Genomic DNA, 20,797 nt, shown 5'->3' with positions numbered 1-20,797 from the left:
GGAGATTAACAGGCATGGTGGTGGTACATGTTTAGATGGACACGAAAGAGTTGCCACTTGCCACCGACTTTAAAAATTGGAAGTGTGTGTCCTTGGGAGAAATTTCTAGGTAAGTTCGGTTTATAGTACTTATCGTGTGGTGTTGATAAAATTCAACAACTCATCAAATTTATGAGTAAACCATAATATTGGTGATATAGTATTATTAACACACAATAAAACTATATGAGAGTCATTTTTATTTTTCAGATATAACTATCTTATCATGTGTATATAGTAGGTAAAACATAATAAATGATTAGATAGTAATACTATAATTTGAAAGTGTTGAATTGTATTGAATAGATTATACGTGAAAGTTTGATTTTGTGCGATTTAAAATTCACAATTTGTCCAAATATGCGGTAAGCTGGCACTTTTCTCAATTGTTAATTTAAGGGCTAGAAATTTAGTTGAGGTGCATATAAGTTGACCCGAATATTCAATTAATCTCAATAAAAAAAAATTACGCAAATATAGAACTCAACTCATCATTATTTATATATAAATTAAAGATTATTTTGAGAATTAACTATTTTAATTATTTTTTATTTTTTACAAAAATATGTAAAATAAATAAATAAAAAAGAATAGTTAACTATTTAGTATGACTTTTTGGTGTTTTTAGCTATTTTAGTATATTCTCAAACAAAACTTAAACATCTTAACTTTTAGTATGCATTCATACAATGTGTTGGAATTCATAACATATTTGGTTTGAAACTGTTACGTTGTGTTTGGTTGAAGGATTTGAAGAGTGATTTGGAAACAGAAAAGGAAAAGTTTGGTGAAATGTGAATAAAATATAAACATTTCACTTAGTTTCACACACCTTTTTCCTTTTCCTTTCTAAATTCCTCCTCAAATCCCTCAACCAAATACAGCATTAAAATACTCAAAACAGCCTGCTCATTTTGAAATCATGCAAGCTAGTAACAGGTTAAGAAATAATCAATCCATCAAGAACATTTTAGTTGAGATTATTTCTCTTACACTGACCTGTGTATACTCCCTAACATGTAATGTGTATTATTATGTATGTGTTTTTGGAATCGAGAATGAATGGCTTCTTTTTTAATTGGTGATCTAATTGAATATGTGTTGTCACAATTTAATCAAATATCGATAGTCAAATGATTAAATTATAATTATTTTACAAATTTGAAAATTTTGATTAACAAGTCTCAAAAGATAAATGGTTCGAATCACTAAAATATATTTGAAGTGGATCATTGAGCTCCAACAACACCACTAGGATAAAAATTTAACCTATGAAATCACACCAATTAATTGAGTTATCACAGAAATAATTATGTATTTTGTTATCAATTGATAGCAAATAATGTACAAATATAAAAAGAATTATATTTGGCTAATCATAGTCCAACAATTATAAAAGTTTAACAACTATAAAACCCAACAACTGAACTAATAAAGAATCGATAATTCGAAAAGAAATAAATAACACAACATACTGCTCAAAAACTAATCCAATAAATTAAAAATAAAAATAAAAAAACTCTTAATAGATAAAATTTTGTTAATATTTTTCTTTAATAATGATCAACTCTATAATCTTTCGGTTAGAAGTGTATATAATTGATCAACTCGACTAACTCAGTTGATTTAAATAATTATGTGTTCTGAATTTTTATTTATTTTGTTTTCTTAAAAGGGAAGTAATATGAACTCAAAGTAAGAATCACACATACATGGACAAAGATACATGCATATATACAGTGAGTCAAGTGACTCTACACTTTCAATTCTTCTAGTATTGGAAGAAGACTTGGACTCCATGCGGTCTATGAAAGTCTTTTGAGACTATGAAAGTCTTTGAGAGTGGAATTGTGGAGCAAGCAATCCATGTAGCAGCAGGCAAATTCGTTCCCACTCAAATCAACATAAAAGCAAAACATTTTTTTCCCCATATGGGCAAATCAAAAAAAATATGCAAAATTTAAAGCCTAAATTTTGGAATTCAACAAAAAAAATTATGGGATTCTATGGCAAAACATGGATCACACAGATGACACCATTTCAGATCCCCAAATCACTTGAAATTCAAGCCATCAATTGAAAACCATATGATCTTTGGGAACTACGTTATTTTTTAAGTTCAAATCGTTTATTTGAAATAATAGTTTTCACATTTTTATACCAAATGGCATGGCACTTTACGTGTCGTTCATTTAGAAGTACAATCTATGAAATTAAGTTGAGATTTGATTTGTCAATACAGTAATGACACATCATTTAATATACAAAATTTTATTATCAGATACTATTTATTTTAAAATAATACTAGATAAGTTCACAAGAAGTCTAAAATTAACGATTGTCTAAAACCAAATGGTGCAATTCATCATCGTAATTACTAACTAATTGGAAAGTGCGTGAAATTTAGTCATGATGTTCACCAAATGTCATCTTTTATAAATATGAAAAATTGATGGACACAAGCATTTCATGAGTTTAAGCTATTGTGCACTTTTTGAAATGCTGGAAAAGAACCAGCAGACTTTTAAAGCTATTTTATTTTTCAGTTTAAAATCAACTGACAAAAAATTTTAATCCATACTAAACAAAATCTATGGACTTTTTATTAAAAGACTAATTATACTAAAACAGTCCTCATACTATTAATTTATAATATAACATATTGTATTTATAATATATATATATATATAACCTAATAATATAATGATATTAAATTAATTAATCTTATTATCTTTATAACCTAAGTTTATAAATTCTTTTTATATATAATCTTAACTCTAACTTATTATTCTTGAAACCTTAGTATTTTTTATTTATTTATTTTTTGATTTTTTTTTTTTTTTGTTAATTTAAAAATTGAAAAGTATTTGTTAAATTGATGGATTGGATATGTTTGAAATGGTAGGCAAATAACTAATTTAATATGTTTATATAAATAAGTGATTATATGACTCAAGTTTAAAATGTCCTAAATCGATTAAACCGCACCGAATCGAACCGTTTCAACCGGTTCGATTTGGTACATTTTAATGGAAAAAAAAAGTATGTATCGATGTTCAAAATAATAAAATCAACATTATCAATTCGGTAATTTTTTTTTACCTAAATACCGATTATACCGAAGTAATTACATCCCTCATCATTTAGGATTGGTTTAGAAGAGGTAGCGCAGCTGACAATTTCTTCAAACACTAGGAAATAAATCCCACTTAATAAAGATTCTCACAATTACCTAGTTTGCTTTAGAAAATAATAATTCACAATTGAGACCAGCCATTAAACAGCATGCTTTCATTGAAAAATGTACTAAGTTCAACAAGTTGAATAGTGACATAATAAGACAGACCCAAAAAAATGAAATTAAAAGCAAATTTCATATACCTAAACTACATTGTTCACAACTCAATGACTACATTGTTCACAACTCAATGACGACAAATTCCCACGAGCAGCAGCTAAAACAACTTTGATAATTTTTATGTAACCATATAAGAGAAACAGTGTACCACTTCTGCCTCAACATTCTTGCTCCTCCTTCGGCACCTTTGGCGGGCATATAAAATTGGATGGTAACTGCAAACATAACCAACTAGGAACAATCAATTTCAAATTCAAGATTTTGTCACAAATGCATGTTATCACCCAACAAGAAGACTCCAGTCCTTGTCCTGCTCCATAAAATATACGAATGCAAACTTGACTCAACAGATCACAAATAATCTTAACAAACAGAAATGGACCATCTTTTATAAAGCAAATCCAACAGTAACAAAAAGAACAACTAAAGTAACAGAAAAGACAAAAACTTCTTCGACTCTTGGGAGATCATTCCCAAAAATATAAAAATAAAAAAGCAGTGAGATTTTTTCTATCCTCAACTTGTATTTTGTCAACTAGCTATGTCAAGCAATTCTTCCCACCCACCACTGACCTTACTGCATTCAATTATATAATAAATTGTCCGCGTTGCCCAGGCAATTAAGGCATGTTTTCCAGTGACACAAGAAGCATATTGCTTTTAACAGCTTTTTGTAGACTCATTCTTGAGCCCAAAATATTGGGGAGATTGCATAGCAAAATTGTGTACCGTACGAAACTGGAAAAAATGAACTTCTAAGGGTGCATTGATCAAAGCTGCCCATATTTGTTGACTTGAATTGCACCCAAATCAATTACCAGTGCATAATCTTCATTATGTCTGCTGATGCATCCCACTATCTGCCATAGCAGGAGCTGTTGACTTGGACTATGTTACATGGACTCAGGTGCAAACATCGAATGCAGGTGTGTGTCCAAGTGTCATATTCCAAAAAGGGATAAATCCATTTGGGGGTTCTGGATTACATACTTCCAGGAAGATGGATTGAAAGAAAAAGGGCAGATATTTCCAAACCTAAATATTAAGATAATGGGTGTCCGAAAGTTGGGTATTGCTATTGGGACACATCTCAAATACTTATATACATTGTGTAATACTGGTCTTGCTAACAAGTGCCCTCTAGGCACCAAAAAAAAAAGACAAAAAATTAAAAACACAAGACACTTTTCACTGAATTTACTAACTATTTCATCTATTTTCAAGACACTTCTTATATCAATTCCATTGTTAAACAATACCCACAGGGTACTTGTTAGCATTTCACTAATCTTGAATAAGATGTTATAAATTATTTTAAAATGTACTTCAAATTAAAAAAGATCTAAGAAATATATGGAATTTTTATTTCCCCATTCACGTAAGACGTTAGAAATGCTTCTTTACTAGCAAATGTGAGCGTCTTCTTAAATAATGGCAACTCTCTCCTCACCAGAATCCCCAGCCTCTCAACACACACAGATATATACATGCAAACGAGTATACATGTGTGTATGTAAAAACAATAGCATTACATACATAACAAAGTTCCAAATGTTGTACAGCATCAATAATTAAGAATGTAAAGACTTAAATGGTACCCTTTATTTATTTTAAGCAAACTACAGTATTTAACTAGAAGGAATAAGCACCCAACAAAATCTTTTAACCTCCCATTATTATCATCTCCAATGCCAACTGCTAGATTGGCATGAAACCCATAATTAGCAAACCTGAAAATTATAACTTAAATATAGCCCCCAGACAAGCAGCTATGGTCCCATGAGACAACAGAATGAATCATACCTTACAATGAAGACCAGTTATCGTAGACCTCAACAATTGATCCCCAACTATCAATCTCAACTTTTTAATAAAATCATCCCGATTGATTTTCTTGCTCTAATAACATTTCCAACAAGTGGGGCGAAAAGAAAAGGGACAAAAAAAACAAAAAAGATAAAATTATTATTAAAAGAATATACATCAAAATTTATTTATAAAAAAAAGGAAATAATAGATGGTATAACGTACCCTGAATAGGTCATAATGAATATTCAACAATTTCATATCTTTAGGATCTATTTTATTGGAGATGGCATCAAACAAAATAGCAAAAGGCATCCAAGGAGATTTAGGAGTCTTGGAGGTGCTTGAACCGATGCTGGGGGTATTTCCCTGAGATTTGTCCCCAATATCTCGACGCAGATGGCAATTTCTCTCCTAAAAAATAAGAAATGATAACTATCAAAAATGGAAAAGCCATAAACTACAAACAAAGGTTACCATCATTTACCATACCAACTTGCGAATCATTTTCAAAAATAATGCCCAAATCATAATGAAGAGATTGAGATCAAAGACATTCACCAGCGCCAACTATTCGTAAGTACAAATGAAAATTGGTCCCTTCGTCGTCAATAGAATATTTGCCATTCCCAATAATGTTGAAACAATAAATAAAAACAATTTAATATCAACAGGCATTTAAGTATCACCCATTAATACAAAAGTGTTATAGGAAAGTCTTGTCATGTAACCTAATTAAATTTATTAGGTCAACTCACTGCATGGTCTGAAAAGTGAGATCCAATCCCCACCCAACATTTTGGGCTCTCATAAACTTTATGGTGAAGTGACTGTTGAGCAACCTATGTTCAAATTCCAATATATCCACAAAGTGTCTCATAATAGTTATTCTGCCTTTTTGCAAGTAGACACAATTTCATCACAGTACAAGACAATTCACAGTTACACCAGAATATAAACTCCAGTAAAGCCAACCAAACCTCATAAAATAGTTTGCGGGACCAGGCCTGCTTGCAAAATGATTAAAATCTCAAGCTTTAGCTCAACTCCTGGACAATTCCAGTAATAGAAGAAATTCTGGGTTACGGTGTCTTGGTGCTATCAGCATGTGCCAACAACAACAGTGCACTCCCAGTTGCTCCTTATATTAACATACTTAGCAGAAGGGGCCCAGATTTGTACCGTCCCCATCAAAAATTCGCTGCTCGCTGGACAAAATTAGCAAAGAAAGACTCGCAATCAATGGAATTCTTATAGTATGTGAATGCTTACCGTTTCAACTGAAGATGAATCTAGCTGCAATTGACCATGATGGTCCTGACTAGTAGTAACACCAGGTACATCAAATTGACTTCCTCTCCCGACCAGAGCTTCTGTAGGAAAATTGAGAACGTCTCACACTCTAATACTTAAAGATGTCTCAAATATAATAAAAAGAATTCTAAACTAAACAACAAGAAATTAATAGTATTCAGATTTCATACACCTTACCCGAATATGAGTGCCACTAACTCACAAATCTAAATAGTACATGACCTAAAGGTCAAAAGTGTCAGGCTAGATTTTTCCATCCAAATGCAACAAAACCAATTAAATGGTATTGATCAAGCCAGTGGTCACACATACAAAGGTGGTGTGTCATAATTTCTTTTAAGCTTGATAATCAATTATGCATTAACCAATAAATATATAAAATATATAATAAAAAAAATTAAAAAATTTAAAAATAAGGTATTAAGTAGCACCTTCAACACTGTGGGACGCCTTGAAACTGACAACATATTCTGGATAGATGTGTGTGCTCATATTCATGTTCCAAACAATATAATGACTCGGATTTTGCAGATCATCAACTCCACTATCAAAATTTTCACTACTGGGATGAAATTGTCTAGATCCAGGATGAACAAGTTCCATATTTCCCAGTATGACACGGCAAAACACCATGTGTTGTATTCCATTTTCATCAACATCACAATTACTTGCACTGTAAAAAAACAAAAACAAAGAACAAAAAAAAGAGCTAAATCCTCCTCCCAAAACACAATCAATAACAAAAGAGGGGGAAAAAGGTATATTTCTTGATTTTGGTCCACAATGTGCAAAATATTGTGTTGTTGCTTATACTAATCCAAAGAACAATTAAAAAACAAGAAAATAAAGAGAATATGCAGACCTGGTGAGGGCACACTTCACAGCTGCAAGGTGAACTCCAAAACCATATGTGGCCTTAGTTTTGAGTCCACAATGTGCAAGCCCATAGGTCATGATACTAGGCAGTGCATCTTTTGTAGAAGCGAGCCAAGCATACCGAACATTTGGATCCCCACGATACCTTTGAGTTATCTCAATCTGCTTCTGAAAAATTTCCCAGCGAATTTGCATCACATTACCAGAGCATCTGTTAATTTCAAGTATGTTCGCATTCAAGGACGGGTTCATGCCCACAACGAACATGTTTTTCACAATATCTAAATCTACAGTTTCACAAACATATTCAAACTTAGAGGATAAATTTTTGCCACTCTGTTGAACTTCCTCAACAACCTTGTCCATTTTTGAAACAGATTTTTCATTATAATTGTCATCAATGCCTAGCTCATCATTATTTCTGTTAGATTTTTGTTCAATTTTAATTCGCTTAGCACAAATATTTGACTCTTCCACACATTCCTCGAAATTGTAGCCATTAACTCCGTTTACTTCTATTTGAAGATGCAACTTGATTTCAGGGGCCCCATTTGGCTCCGCATACCCAAATTCATCTTTTTCTAACTCAGATTGATTGCATTCATGAATTCCACGATCAGTAGAGTATAATTGAGGAAAAAAGCAGCTACCTGATTCATCAATCCAAGCTATAGGCTTCTGGGAACCTGTCTTCAAATCTACTTGAATCATGTACAAGACATCAAACATTAAATGGCAGCCCTTGAACTGCACTTCAATTGCCGCATTTTTCATTTGAAAATCTTTGCTAACCAACTCAACAATATCACAAGGAAAATCATTCCAGTCACCATTCTGATAAAACAGTAACCGCTGTGGCAGTCCACTTTTCATGAAATTGGAATAGTTCTTATGTAACGATTTTCTCAAGTGCACCCCACATTTCGTTTTGCATCCAACCAGTCTTTTCCGCTTGCCAAGCTTTGTAAATAATGAATTATGGTTGGGCTGAACTGACAAAACCTTGTGGCTTGCTTCAATTGCTGCACATTGGGCTGCCTGTTTTCTCTTTGCGTCAACAATGATTCTATGGCCATTATCCAATACTTTAACCCACTTTGATTCCATTTATCTACAATAACAATCCTTATTCACAAACTTAAACACAAAAGATTAACTGGTATTCTCTCTAAGTCTTCTACCAAAACTCCCCCAACGAAATTGCCATAGAGGAGAAATTGCGAACCCTGGAACAAAATCAAATCAGTTAACATGTAAATTTCATGTGTCTGTCATGCATATTTGACGAAAACTAACATTAAAAATATATATATATATTGTAAAGAAAATATTCAGACAAACATGCATCCAAGGTAGGTAACCAACAGTCGTAAATCATAGGAAGTAACAATTCCAACCCAATAAAAATATATTAAAAAAAAGAACAAAACAAATGCTGATGGAAACTGATTTTTACTTTCTTCTTTGGTCAGAGATAGTCAATGTAATTTATGTACACCATTGTAATTAATGTAATCTGTCTTAATTCTGTACAGTTTTGACCACCCAAATAAAGGCTGTTAGTTAATGCTACTACCCAAAAATGAATTGAACTGTATCACTGATACCATTCCTGCTGAATTAGTGATTAATGATGGATCAATACCATGGGCACCATCCTTTCATTTCCATTGATAAATTGATTAAAATTGTCCCGTTTCAGCTTTAACTTAGGGGAAGTCATGGATGAGGAAGAGCATAAACCAAAACCAATCAAATAGAGAAACAAAGAATAGAAATTATAGTGGAATAGTAATAGATAAAGTTAAATACAATGGACGGTTAAGGAAGCTATATATATTACGGAGTGGGACAATTATGTCATAGTTGCTGATCAACCCTCTAGCGTATTTTAAAGCACAATCAAAATTATGTCAATGAGGGGTAAGCAAACAAGAACATATCACATAAAAAATGATAAATACATAATGATGACTTGCTGACATTTAAGGGACCAAAGGTAAGAAAAGAAAAGAAAATTAAATTTAAAATTTAAAAAACAAAAGAACGTGGCAGAAAAGATCAGAAACAATGATAACAAAAGTCAAAAATCTCCTCAAGAAAGGCATGAAATGAAGATTAAAAAAAACACAAAAACTACATATACAACAAAAAAATAACATGCGAGTACAGAACTCAATTTACGAAACAACATCACGAAATATAAATCCAAAGGCCAGACTTATTTTTTAACATAAATAGAGCAAATGACATCAGAGCCGTATATTGAAGAACATGCGCCCTGATGAATACTTTCATAAAAATATTAAACAACTCCTATAAAAGGGCGGCTTAAAAATGATAAAGATTTTAGATAAATTTTACCCAAAATAATAGCCTCAGGTTTATTTTGCTTAAAATTTGCACTCAGAATTTGCCAACCAGAAACAAAAAGCAATTCATCAATGCTTTGCATTAATCAATGAGAAAATAGAAAATCATATGTTTTAGCAATTCATTGGAAGGCTTTATTAAAAAACAGTGACCACTTTTGAAACTTTAACAGAACACGAATCCAAAACATTGATTGTATAACTAGTAATATTCACACTACAAGAAAACACCATACGAACATGATCAACTTTTAACGTTATCCATGTGAAAAGAACATTAATAATGGCATTTAGCACGTCATTGCAAGTTCAAGAATATACCAAAATCTGCAAAATAAAATCCATTTCTGTACAAGTATCTCTTTTTCCAGCCATCTGCACGAAGTCGACAAGTTTTTTTCTTTTTCTTTTTTTTTTGACCAGAAGCTCCCAAGCAACTCCAATACTAGAGTCCTCTAAAATATGAAGTTTTTGTCAGTAACAGTCAGCAATATAGTTCACCCGCACACACGCACGCACGGGCACACACAAAAAAAAGAGAGAGAGAGGGAGAGAGAAGGAAAGAAAGAAAGAAATAAAGGTGCTATGCTTATTTAAAGGGGCAAATTTTCAGTGAACTGTCAAGCAGATTTAAATGTTATAGACTGAGACTTAACCAATACATAGAAGGTAAATCATAACGAAGGCAGGTAAAAAACGGTTTTAACATCCTACTGAATTTTTTCCCTTAAATGCACAAAGCCCTACCCTACTTGCACTAATCCAACATTCTAATTCACCTTATTTTTCTGCTTCAGTTCAAACCCAACCACTTGTCACATACAGCAAATTCTTCATCTTTTTTTTTTTTTTTTTTTTAATACAGAATCTGCTTTTTATTGATCAAAAGGTAGTACCAAGCCAAGAAACTGTGTCAAATTTAAGTAGTTCAAAAGGGTTTAAACTTGCTTGACTGAAAATCTTTTGCACCACATATGTATTCATCCATACATACATTTTTTACCAGAAGCTCCCAAGCAACTCCAATACTAGAGTCCTCTAAAATATGAAGTTTTTGTCAGTAACAGTCAGCAACATAGTTCACCCGCACACACGCACGCGCAGGCACACACAAAAAAATAAGAGAGAGAGATAGAGAAGGAAAGAAAGAAAGAAAGAAATAAAGGTGCTACGCTTATTTAAAGGGGCAAATTTTCAGTGAACTGTCAATCAGATTTAAATGTTATAGACTCAGATTTAAATGTTATAGACTGAGACTTAACCAATACATAGAAGGTAAATCATAACCTATGAAGCACGGACACGGACACGGACACGGACACGGACACGGGAATTTTCAAAAAAAGGGGACACGGACACGGCGGGGGACACGGCGAATTTTTTTTTTTTTTTAATATATATATTTGTATGTGTTATGTAAATTAACAAAAACTAACATAGTAACCATTAATTCAATAAATATAAGAGAGTAACCAATAAATATAACAGAATTTGAACTAGACATTTTTCCTATAAATTAACATTAACATTAGAAGGATAAAAAATAAAAAATAAAAAATAAAAAATAAAAAATAAAAAAAAAAAGAGTTTACATACTGTATATATGTATATATATAAACCTATAATTATTATTTTTTAAATACAATTTTATATATAAAAAATAAAAAAAAAAAGAGTTTACATACTGTATAAATTTTTTTTTTACAGTTTTTAATATATACTCATAAAAATCTCACAATTTTAAATACAATTTTTTTTACATATAATTAAACGAAAAAAAGGTCTTATATATGTAAATGTATAAACAAATAAAAATAAAAACAAAAATAAAAATAAAAAAGTCTGGTCGAACGTATAAAAAAAAAAAAGAAAAAAAAAAAAAAATTGAAGACAGTTCAGTTCAGTCGAACCGAAGCAGAGCAGAGAGAGAGAGAGAGAGAGAGCGAAAGAGAAAGAGACAGGCAAGAGAGGGGCTTACCTTCGAAGACGACCAGATCGAAGGTCGAAGACGCTGGATCGACTAAAACAGAGACACAGACGACTGGATCGAAGGTCTACGATCGACTTCGGAGGGCTTCGATCGACTTCGGACTGCTGCGACTGAGAGAGATAGCTTCGATCGACTTCAGAGGGCTTCGACTGAGAGAGAGGAGGGCTTCGACTTCGATTGAGAGAGAGGAGGGCTTCGACTTCGACTGAGAGGTCTGATTTTACTATTTTTTACCTCAGTTGTTCGATTAGGGCTTTGCCCGTTAGTTTTTTTTTTTTTTTTTTTTAACTTGTTAAATATTATACTTTGACCCCAAATAAATATAGAAAATTTAAAAAAGAACCCCGCCGTGTCCCTTGGCGTGTCCAGATATGGACACGCGTGTCCCCGCCGTGTCTCCTTCCAAAAAAATTATTAAATTAAAGGGACACGCCATCTGGCGTGTCCCGTACGTGTCCCCGGCGTGTCCCCGTGTCCCCGGCGTGTCCGCGTGTCGGACACTGCCACGGCACCATTTTTGGAGTGTCCATGCTTCATAGATCATAACAAAGGCAGGTAAAAAACGGTTTTAACATCCTACTGAATTTTTTCCCTTAAATGCACAAAGCCCTACCCTACTTGCACTAATCCAACATTCTAATTCACCTTATTTTTCTGCTCCAGTTCAAACCCAACCACTTGTCACATACAGCAAATTCTTTATCTTTTTTTTTTTTTTTTTTTAATACAGAATCTGCTTTTTATTGATCAAAAGGTAGTACCAAGCCAAGAAACTGTGTCAAATTTAAGTAGTTCAAAAGGGTTTAAACTTGCTTGACTTAAAATCTTTTGCACCACATATGTATTCATCCATACATACATTTTTGACCAGAAGCTCCCAAGCAACTCCAATACTAGAGTTCTCTAAAATATGAAGTTTTTGTCAGTAACAGTCAGCAATATAGTTCACCCGCACACACGCACGCGCGGGCACGCACAAAAAAAAGAGAGAGAGAGAGAGAGAGAAGGAAAGAAAGAAAGAAAGAAATAAAGGTGCTATGCTTATTTAAAGGGGCAAATTTTCAGTGAACTGTCAATAAGATTTAAATGTTATAGACTGAGACTTAACCAATACATAGAAGGTAAATCATAACAAAGGCAAGTAAAAAACGGTTTTAACATCCTACTGAATTTTTTCCCTTAAATGCACAAAGCCCTACCCTACTTGCACTAATCCAACATTCTAATTCACCTTATTTTTCTGCTCCAGTTCAAACCCAACCACTTGTCACATACAGCAAATTCTTTCTCTCTTTTTTTTTTTTTCTTTTTTTTAATACAGAATCTGCTTTTTATTGATCAAAAGGTAGTACCAAGCCATGAAACTGTGTCAAATTTAAGTAGTTCAAAAGGGTTTAAACTTGCTTGACTTAAAATCTTTTGCGCCACATATGTATTCATCCATACATACATGCATATGCACATCTAAAATTGTGGAAATTAGCATAAGATAAGGTCATCAACAGTGTGATTGGGATGTGAAGTCCATGCTTTGGGCTGCAAGCCCTTTTTGAGACAAATTTGCCCTTGCGCTTGCAAATAATTTATCAATTTATTAAAAAATAGAAAAACTAGGTTAAAAAAACTTATGTGAGACAACTTTAGGATCGTAATTTCTCAATTATTTAAAAAATAAAAACTTGACATCGGCTGTAGAGCGTAGTGGTAGGTTACGATCCACATCAGTTAAAAAAAACTTGCCCATGTGCATATAAGCCTCCTTGCAAGCCGGTTTTCAATGGTAAGTTTTGTATCACATACTCACACAGATTGCATCCGATTCCTTGGTGGCTAACACTTGGTTAAAACCCCCTTGACAACTAGCTCCCAAGGAAGGGTGCCCAAGAGCTTATATTCACATGGGCTGATTGTTAACCTATGTGAGACAGCTTTAGAATCGTAATATAGTCCTGTGAATTTTAACTACTCCCCTTTTACCAATTGGAAAAAAGTGAAAATTAAAATTCACAATGAGAAAATGAATTCAGAAGCAAATTGATCATGCGGGGTCGTTTGGGAACTATGAATTTTAGCCAAAAAAATCAAATACAAAAAGTCAATCAATTCTCAATACTTTCACACGTCTTTTTACAATTATAAAAAAAAAATGAAAAAAAAAAAAAACCCTTATAAACGCCAATTTCCAAACGAACCCTAAAATTTGGAGCTTTACATGATAAATCAGGCCGAGTAATACTTGAGCACTTCAACCAATATACATGCATGTAAAAGTAAACATACTGTATATAAAAATTAATAAAATATGAAAAAGCATCCAAATTGCTCTATATATCAGAACAATTCAAATCATATGCTATATCAAAAAAAAAAAAATCAAAAGCGTCTAAACTGCTCTATAAATCAAAATCAGCACCGATCTGTCAAATTCAAGCTGAGAAACAGCAAAAAAATTGATTTTTTTTTTTTTAAAAAAAGGAGCTGATCCAGAACAATACAAGTCAAAATACATCTCCGAAAGCGACGATCTATACCTATTCGTGAGCAGAATCAAAATCCTCATGATCAAAGCCTTCAGTTCGCATCGATTTGGCGCCGTCAACGTCGTCGTCTCGGACTCGGGAGGGGAATGAGCGTTGGGCTGTGGTGAGAACGAGACGACGACGTTAGATGGCGAAGAAAGAAGAAGAACCAAGGCTGCGATTTAAATTGTATTCTTTTATTTTTCTTGGTTATTAAATGCGTTGATTTGATGCGGTTTGTTGCTTGGGGGAAAAGAAAGCTCAGGAAAGTAGAGAGAGAAAGAAAGAGGGCGCCGACCTGGTAGCTTCGTATTTGAGGTGAGATCTAGGGTGGTTGTAAGGCTGGAAATATTATTAAATGTTACTAGAGCGTGACATGTTCGTATTAATCATTATATATTATGATTTTGTTTAAAATATGGATTGATTTTTTAATTGAGCAATGGTAGAGGGCCCAAATTCTGTGGCTCAAATGTGGCTCAAATGGCCAAAACGACGTCGTTTTGAGTACAAAACAACATCAAAATGGCCAAAACGACGTCGTTTTGGCCATTTGAGCCACATTTGAGCCACAGAATTAGGGCCCTCAAACATTTTTCTTTTTAATTTTTAGTCATTTTAAGTATTTTAATTTGGTTAAAAATTTTATTTGGAATAAATTTTTTTTGATTTTTTTAGCACTTGTAAAAAAATGTATATATATATATTGGGTATGTTTGGTTTGCATTTAGGAGATGAATTTTAGAAAAAAATTTCTAAAAAATTGTTTGGTTTGAATTTTTCTCAAAAAATTTTCAAAATCACTTTCTATCTCTTACACATCAATCAATCACTTTTTCTCTCTCCTCTCTCATTTTCAATCACTTTTTCTCTCTCACACATCTACTCAAATTCTCCCAAAATATCAAATCACCCCAAACTCTCAAAAAAATAACTCTCCCAAAATATACAACCAAACAAACCAAAAAAATTTCTAAACTCTCTCTCCAAAATTTTTTTCAAAAACGATTCTCCCAAAAACAAACCAAACAAACCCATTATAATTTGAATATGATATTTAATTTTTTTTAATAACTATTTTAACTAAAAAAATCTAAAAAAAAGGTTATGTATTTTTATATTCTTTAATTATCTGATACAAATTTATAAATCTAATTTTTTTTATTAATCTTTATATTCTTTAATTATCTGGTACAAATTTATAATAGATCTAATCTTTTTTTATCAATTACAACAACTTGAAGCACTAGGTGGCTGCGTTGCAGAGCACTCAAAAACCACTCTGTGGGGTGCTGGAGAAAAAGACGGGGAAACTACGTCGTTTGGGTTTGAGAACGACGTCGGGTTGGTAGTTGAAAGTCTAGAGGTGAGTTGGTATTTTAGGTTTTTTCAAAGTCTGCGGCTGATGTTCATATTAGTCCTGATTTGTCAACTTTATTTATTTATGGCTAATATATATGAATTATTTTTTATAATTTTAAAATTTATAAATATATTTTTTAAAATTACTTAAAATATAAATTATTCTTATTTTATTTTTTTATAATTTTTTATTTAACAGAATTAATAAAAAAATAAAATTCCTAACTACTCTTCTATACACTAATAAAATTATATAAATTGTTAATTGAAATATATTTATAATATTATTAAAAATTATTAATTGATTAGATAATTTATTAATAAAATAAATAATTTATTACGTAATTAGAAACTTGAATGGACAAAAACTGATTTTCAAAATCATTCGATTTTAAGTAAATTTTAAAAATATATTTATAATTTATCTTTTATTTATTTATTTATGATGTGAGACAAATGACACTTGTTCAAAATGTCACAAGACTAAAAAATGTCATTAAATCAATAGTTTTGTAGCACTTTTAAATGTCACTAAATTAAGAAAATATTGTAATGACAATAGTTTGAAATATATTTTCTTAATTAGAGAGAAGTTATTTCTTAGTTATGATCCAATTATAAGAAGTGAATTGAAAGTTGTTCACTCTACGACGAAAGAATTGTATTTACTCAAGTAGACAGAGATTAGTTAGAACAAAGTTTATGAGAAGAAAAATGAATCAAAGTTCATGAGAAGAAAAATAAAATAAAAAGTAAATAATGTGGGTTTATTTTATGCTCTTTATAAAATATAAATAAATAAAATAATTGATTGAAAAGATTAGGAAAGCTCACTAACTTTTTTTATTATTATTTTTTTTATTTTTATAAACAGAACTCACTAACTATTAACAATGGAGGAACAATGGTGGGACCAAGTGAATATAATAATTGTGCTTGTTTTTCATAATGTCCATCAGCATCTTTCACCCACTTTCATGAAAAATAGAAAAAAGTAGCTTCAACCATCAATAGGTTTTGTCTCCAAAATTGCTATTCTTTCCATACATATTGCATGATAGCACTCAACCATGAAAAGTACCCCTAGATTATAGCTTTAAAAATGTAATAATTCTATATTTACTAATTTCATGTTGATGTTAAATCTTCACCTTCAATGGTCCTAAGTTTTTTTTTTTATGTTTTTCACATCAAATAATTTTGTTACGTGAACATATAAGGGTGTATTAAAATAACCATTGATCCTTTATTCTTAGCGTGTGTATATACTTGTAAATATTTAGTAAAAAAATATCAGCATTCATATTCAACGTATTTACAAGTCACTCGAACAACTTGGTTTGCTATATTTGGTGGAAGGCATAATAGAATGTGGGTGGGAAAAAAATATATATAACAAAAGAAAGATAAAATATGTTTAGAATTTGTTATTTGCATTTGCTTTGCACTAAACAACGTTATTTTCAATTTTATTATTGTTCTTTTATGAACACTTAAGAAAGCTTATTTCTTGTGTGTTTTTATTATTTGTTTGTTATACTTAACAAAGCACAATGAAAACATGAGGAATTAGAATGATATTTGTTATCAATTATGTGTTTGGTTCTGTTTTTTAACTTTCGATAAGGGAAAACAAGCGATGATAGAAAAATATAAAATGTGGTTGATTATTATTATTATTATTATTATTAAACAATTTAATATTTTGAATATTTTGAGAAACTATCTAGAATATAATACATATAAATAATTTTTTATAATTTTGACTATTTTTGAGTTTGCATTTTTTATATTTTGGAAATAAATCACACTTTCGAGACCATAACAGCTAACAAGATCATGCTAATGCAAAAGCATATAGAGTACATCATACAGAAAAAAAAAAAAACAAATGAAAACGCTCACTGAAAAAAGGAAATGACTTGGTATAGACGAGATACTCCCTTACAATGCTTGACGTGGTATTTCGAGTCTTACTACTATGAGCACTACTTCTCTATCTCTCGGACTAACTACTGTTTGTTAAAAAAATAAGAGGTACTTGTGTGTAGGTTTTAATAAGTGGATTTATTATTTAATAAATTTTATAATAATTATTGATATTTTTCATTAAACATTGTTAAAAAAATCATTAATTATTAATTTTCAGTAATAGTTTGAAAATATTGTCACAAAAAATGTCACTAATTATAAGTTTTAGCAATAATTCTAAAAAATATCACAAAAATACGTCACTAATTTTCAACTTTCAGCGACAGATTGAAAAATTTGTCTCAGAAAAACGTCACTAATTGTAAATTTTAGCAACAATTTATAAAAATTGTGAAAAAAATCACTAATTGTTAATTTTTAGCGACATATATAAAAAATCGTCATACAAATTTTGTTACGACCCGCTCCCGTACCCAAGAATTAAGTATCGTGATGGTCAGTAACTGAAATTATCTCCAACCAATTCTTGAACAAATAAAGTGAGGGTACCAAATAATCATCGGAGCTTTTATTTTTATTATAAAATTTATTGACCAAAAAAGTCGATATTTACATATAAAAATATCATAAAAGTGTTGTGTGTGTCTATTCTGCAACCCCACATCTAAGACTTTCTAAAAGTTATTTATAAATTGCATTGTTTCCTGAAAATTGGTAAACAGCTATAAGCACATAGCAGAGTGAGAAATATTATGCCAATAGTATAAGGGACACAAAATAATCATGGATAGTTATGTAACTAAAATATTTAAGATAACTTAGTCTGAACAAATAATCATTTAAGTAGTAAAATTGAGATTATGTAAATAAATAACCATAACCACGATACTGAATAGAACATAACAGAACATAGGTCACAGGAGTGACAGTCAGAACAGAGGTACAGATTCAATAGGTGGCTCGTATGGATTATAGAGGTGGCTCACACAATGGTGTAGCACTTATCTCCGCACAAAACAGAGGTCAATAGATCCATGATAATAGAGGGTCACAAAGTGACCAAACAGAAGTCGATGGTTATTTAAGTCCCCCAAAGGCATGGGACTCCCGTGGTGGTATGTACAAAACATAATTATTTATAAGGTTTATAGTCAAATATTCTTTAAAATTTAAACAGATATATCCATGAATTTCATTTTAAACAAATAGAGTTCATAAATTAATACACGTAACTGAAATATTTATAAAACATAACTTGTATTAATATAACTAATAAAATACAACTTATATAAAATGAATTATGCTAAATTAAAACATACGTAAAATATATTATAGTAACTCAAGGTATAATATAAGTCACCTTAATATTGACCCTTAGTCTTACTCCACAATCACAATCACAATCACAATCTTCCTACTATAAGTTCTTACTACCAGCAACTTGCGTGCTTCCCCCTTCCTTTTTTCCCTTTTCTTTCTACATAGTTGATCACCTCCTTCCTATTTATAGAGAGGTAAAAGCCTGTGGCAGCTCAAATCCCTTCCCAGATTTGATCATAAATTACATGGATTTATACTTATCTTTAATAAATATTTAAGATAATTACACTTTGGCTCAATTTTCTAATATAAATATATAAATAAATTAATCTCTAATTAAATTACACTCTATCATATACCAACAGAAAATTAATTATTTATTTTACTACCACACCCATTATTATTATTATTATTGTTATCAATATTATTATTTATTTACTCTTACTTTTATATTTATTTATTTACTATCTTTAACTTTAATTTGTCCCAACTAGTGTTATAATTCCATATTATTTGGGGCCAAATAATAATCCCTAATTAATCCCATATTTGATAATCTAATGCCAAATTAGATTCCGTATTTATTATTATTTATTTAATAATATATTATCACATACAACCATAATAATAGTATAAAATTTAAGGGACAACTTAAATTTTCGGGATGTTACAAATTTACTCTTAACGATGATTTTATCATGACTTATTTTCAATAAAATTTGATAAAAATTAAGTCAAATTATTAGAACCTATTGATAGATTACCTATAAAAATAATAATAATAAATTGCAAGGCATTTTGTTCTATGTGGACATACTATTTTGGTTGGAAACTTGGATGGTTTTGTATTGGTCTATGAATAATGGAATGCTGTTTGAATAATGAAACTGAATAATAAAATGTATTTTGTAATGTAAATAACTAATGAAGTGTTGGAAGGCATTTTCCCTTTTGTTAATGCACAATTCTTATGTGAAGACTTGGACGGTTTTGTCATGATTATTTTGCTTTGAAGTCATTTTGTTTTGGAGTTATTCTTGATTGAAGACATTGATGACTGTAAATCATCTTTTGTTTTTGTTTTATGTAAGAGAGCATTGACTTACTATTGAATTTTTAAATGTGTTTTGAAAAGTAATGTTGAAATTTAATATTTTTCGTGGTCACTAATCCATTGCTAATTTTTTTAAAGGAGATTTGACGGGAACTCTTGCATTATAAGTTTATACTAGTACAAAATATAAAATAATTCCATAGCTCCAATTCTTTAATTGTTTGAAGACATTTTTCTAACCAAGATAACATTTCAGCAAATTGTTTCATCTTGGAAACATTTCAAAACTTAAAAATTCACTTACTTTAGATTTGTATCTTTTGTTTTTATTTTAAATTAAATTAACATTTTATGAATCATTTGGCAGAAAGCTATCAAACAAGACCTATAATAAATATAGAATTTTATATGGAAAAAAATTGATGAAATTTAAATGCGGTATTGTTATTGTCGCATAGAGAAATTTCACTGTCATCAAACAGTGAAATTTATGATTGAAACTAAAAATTATCAATAATGATACATCTCCCGTATTCGACTCCCAATTTTGGACCCCTAATGACTTGGCAAATACTTAGTAGATAGTTTTTATGTTTTAGTGGAGTTTTCAAGTGATGTTGCTCATGACACATCACTTAAAATTGGTTTGAAGGCCCAAAATTAGAAATCCAAAATATTTTTCAAAAATTATCAAAATAAGGATAAAAAAGAAGCCTCCATCACAATCTAATAGATAAATTTCACACTTTCGCACCAAATGATAAAAGATGTAATAGGAAGCAAAAAAAAAAAAAAAAACTCTAATGGATAGGGGCAAACCAAAGACTTTATCTGGATGACATCCATAAAATAAAA

At 30.9% G+C, this 20,797-nt stretch overlaps 1 protein-coding gene across 3 annotated transcripts; it reads right to left on the bottom strand.

Moving 5' to 3' along the window:
- Window positions 1–3,302: 3,302 nt before the first annotated feature.
- On the bottom strand, window positions 3,303–14,655 carry LOC114303041 (inactive poly [ADP-ribose] polymerase RCD1). Of its 3 annotated transcripts, none has more exons than XM_028248182.2 (8): window positions 14,287–14,655; window positions 10,087–10,220; window positions 7,380–8,619; window positions 6,949–7,190; window positions 6,476–6,576; window positions 5,429–5,617; window positions 5,201–5,296; window positions 3,303–3,612 (listed from the first exon to the last, which is right to left on the bottom strand). In XM_028248182.2, exons 3-8 carry the CDS (start codon window positions 8,498–8,500, stop codon window positions 3,556–3,558), a joined length of 1,806 nt encoding a protein of 601 aa, XP_028103983.2. In that variant the 5' UTR covers window positions 8,501–8,619; window positions 10,087–10,220; window positions 14,287–14,655; the 3' UTR covers window positions 3,303–3,555. The 3 variants fall into 3 exon arrangements, with proteins under 3 accessions (XP_028103983.2, XP_082758195.1, XP_028103984.2); XM_082902069.1 differs by having other exon boundaries at window positions 10,087–11,052; window positions 12,303–14,458; XM_028248183.2 differs by lacking the exon at window positions 10,087–10,220 and having other exon boundaries at window positions 14,287–14,642.
- Window positions 14,656–20,797: the final 6,142 nt, after the last annotated feature.

This window comes from Camellia sinensis, chromosome 13 (assembly GCF_055761805.1).
Source record: "Camellia sinensis isolate YWXY chromosome 13, ASM5576180v1, whole genome shotgun sequence".
Taxonomy (NCBI): domain Eukaryota; kingdom Viridiplantae; phylum Streptophyta; class Magnoliopsida; order Ericales; family Theaceae; genus Camellia; species Camellia sinensis.
This window is presented reverse-complemented; position numbering and strand designations above follow the sequence as displayed.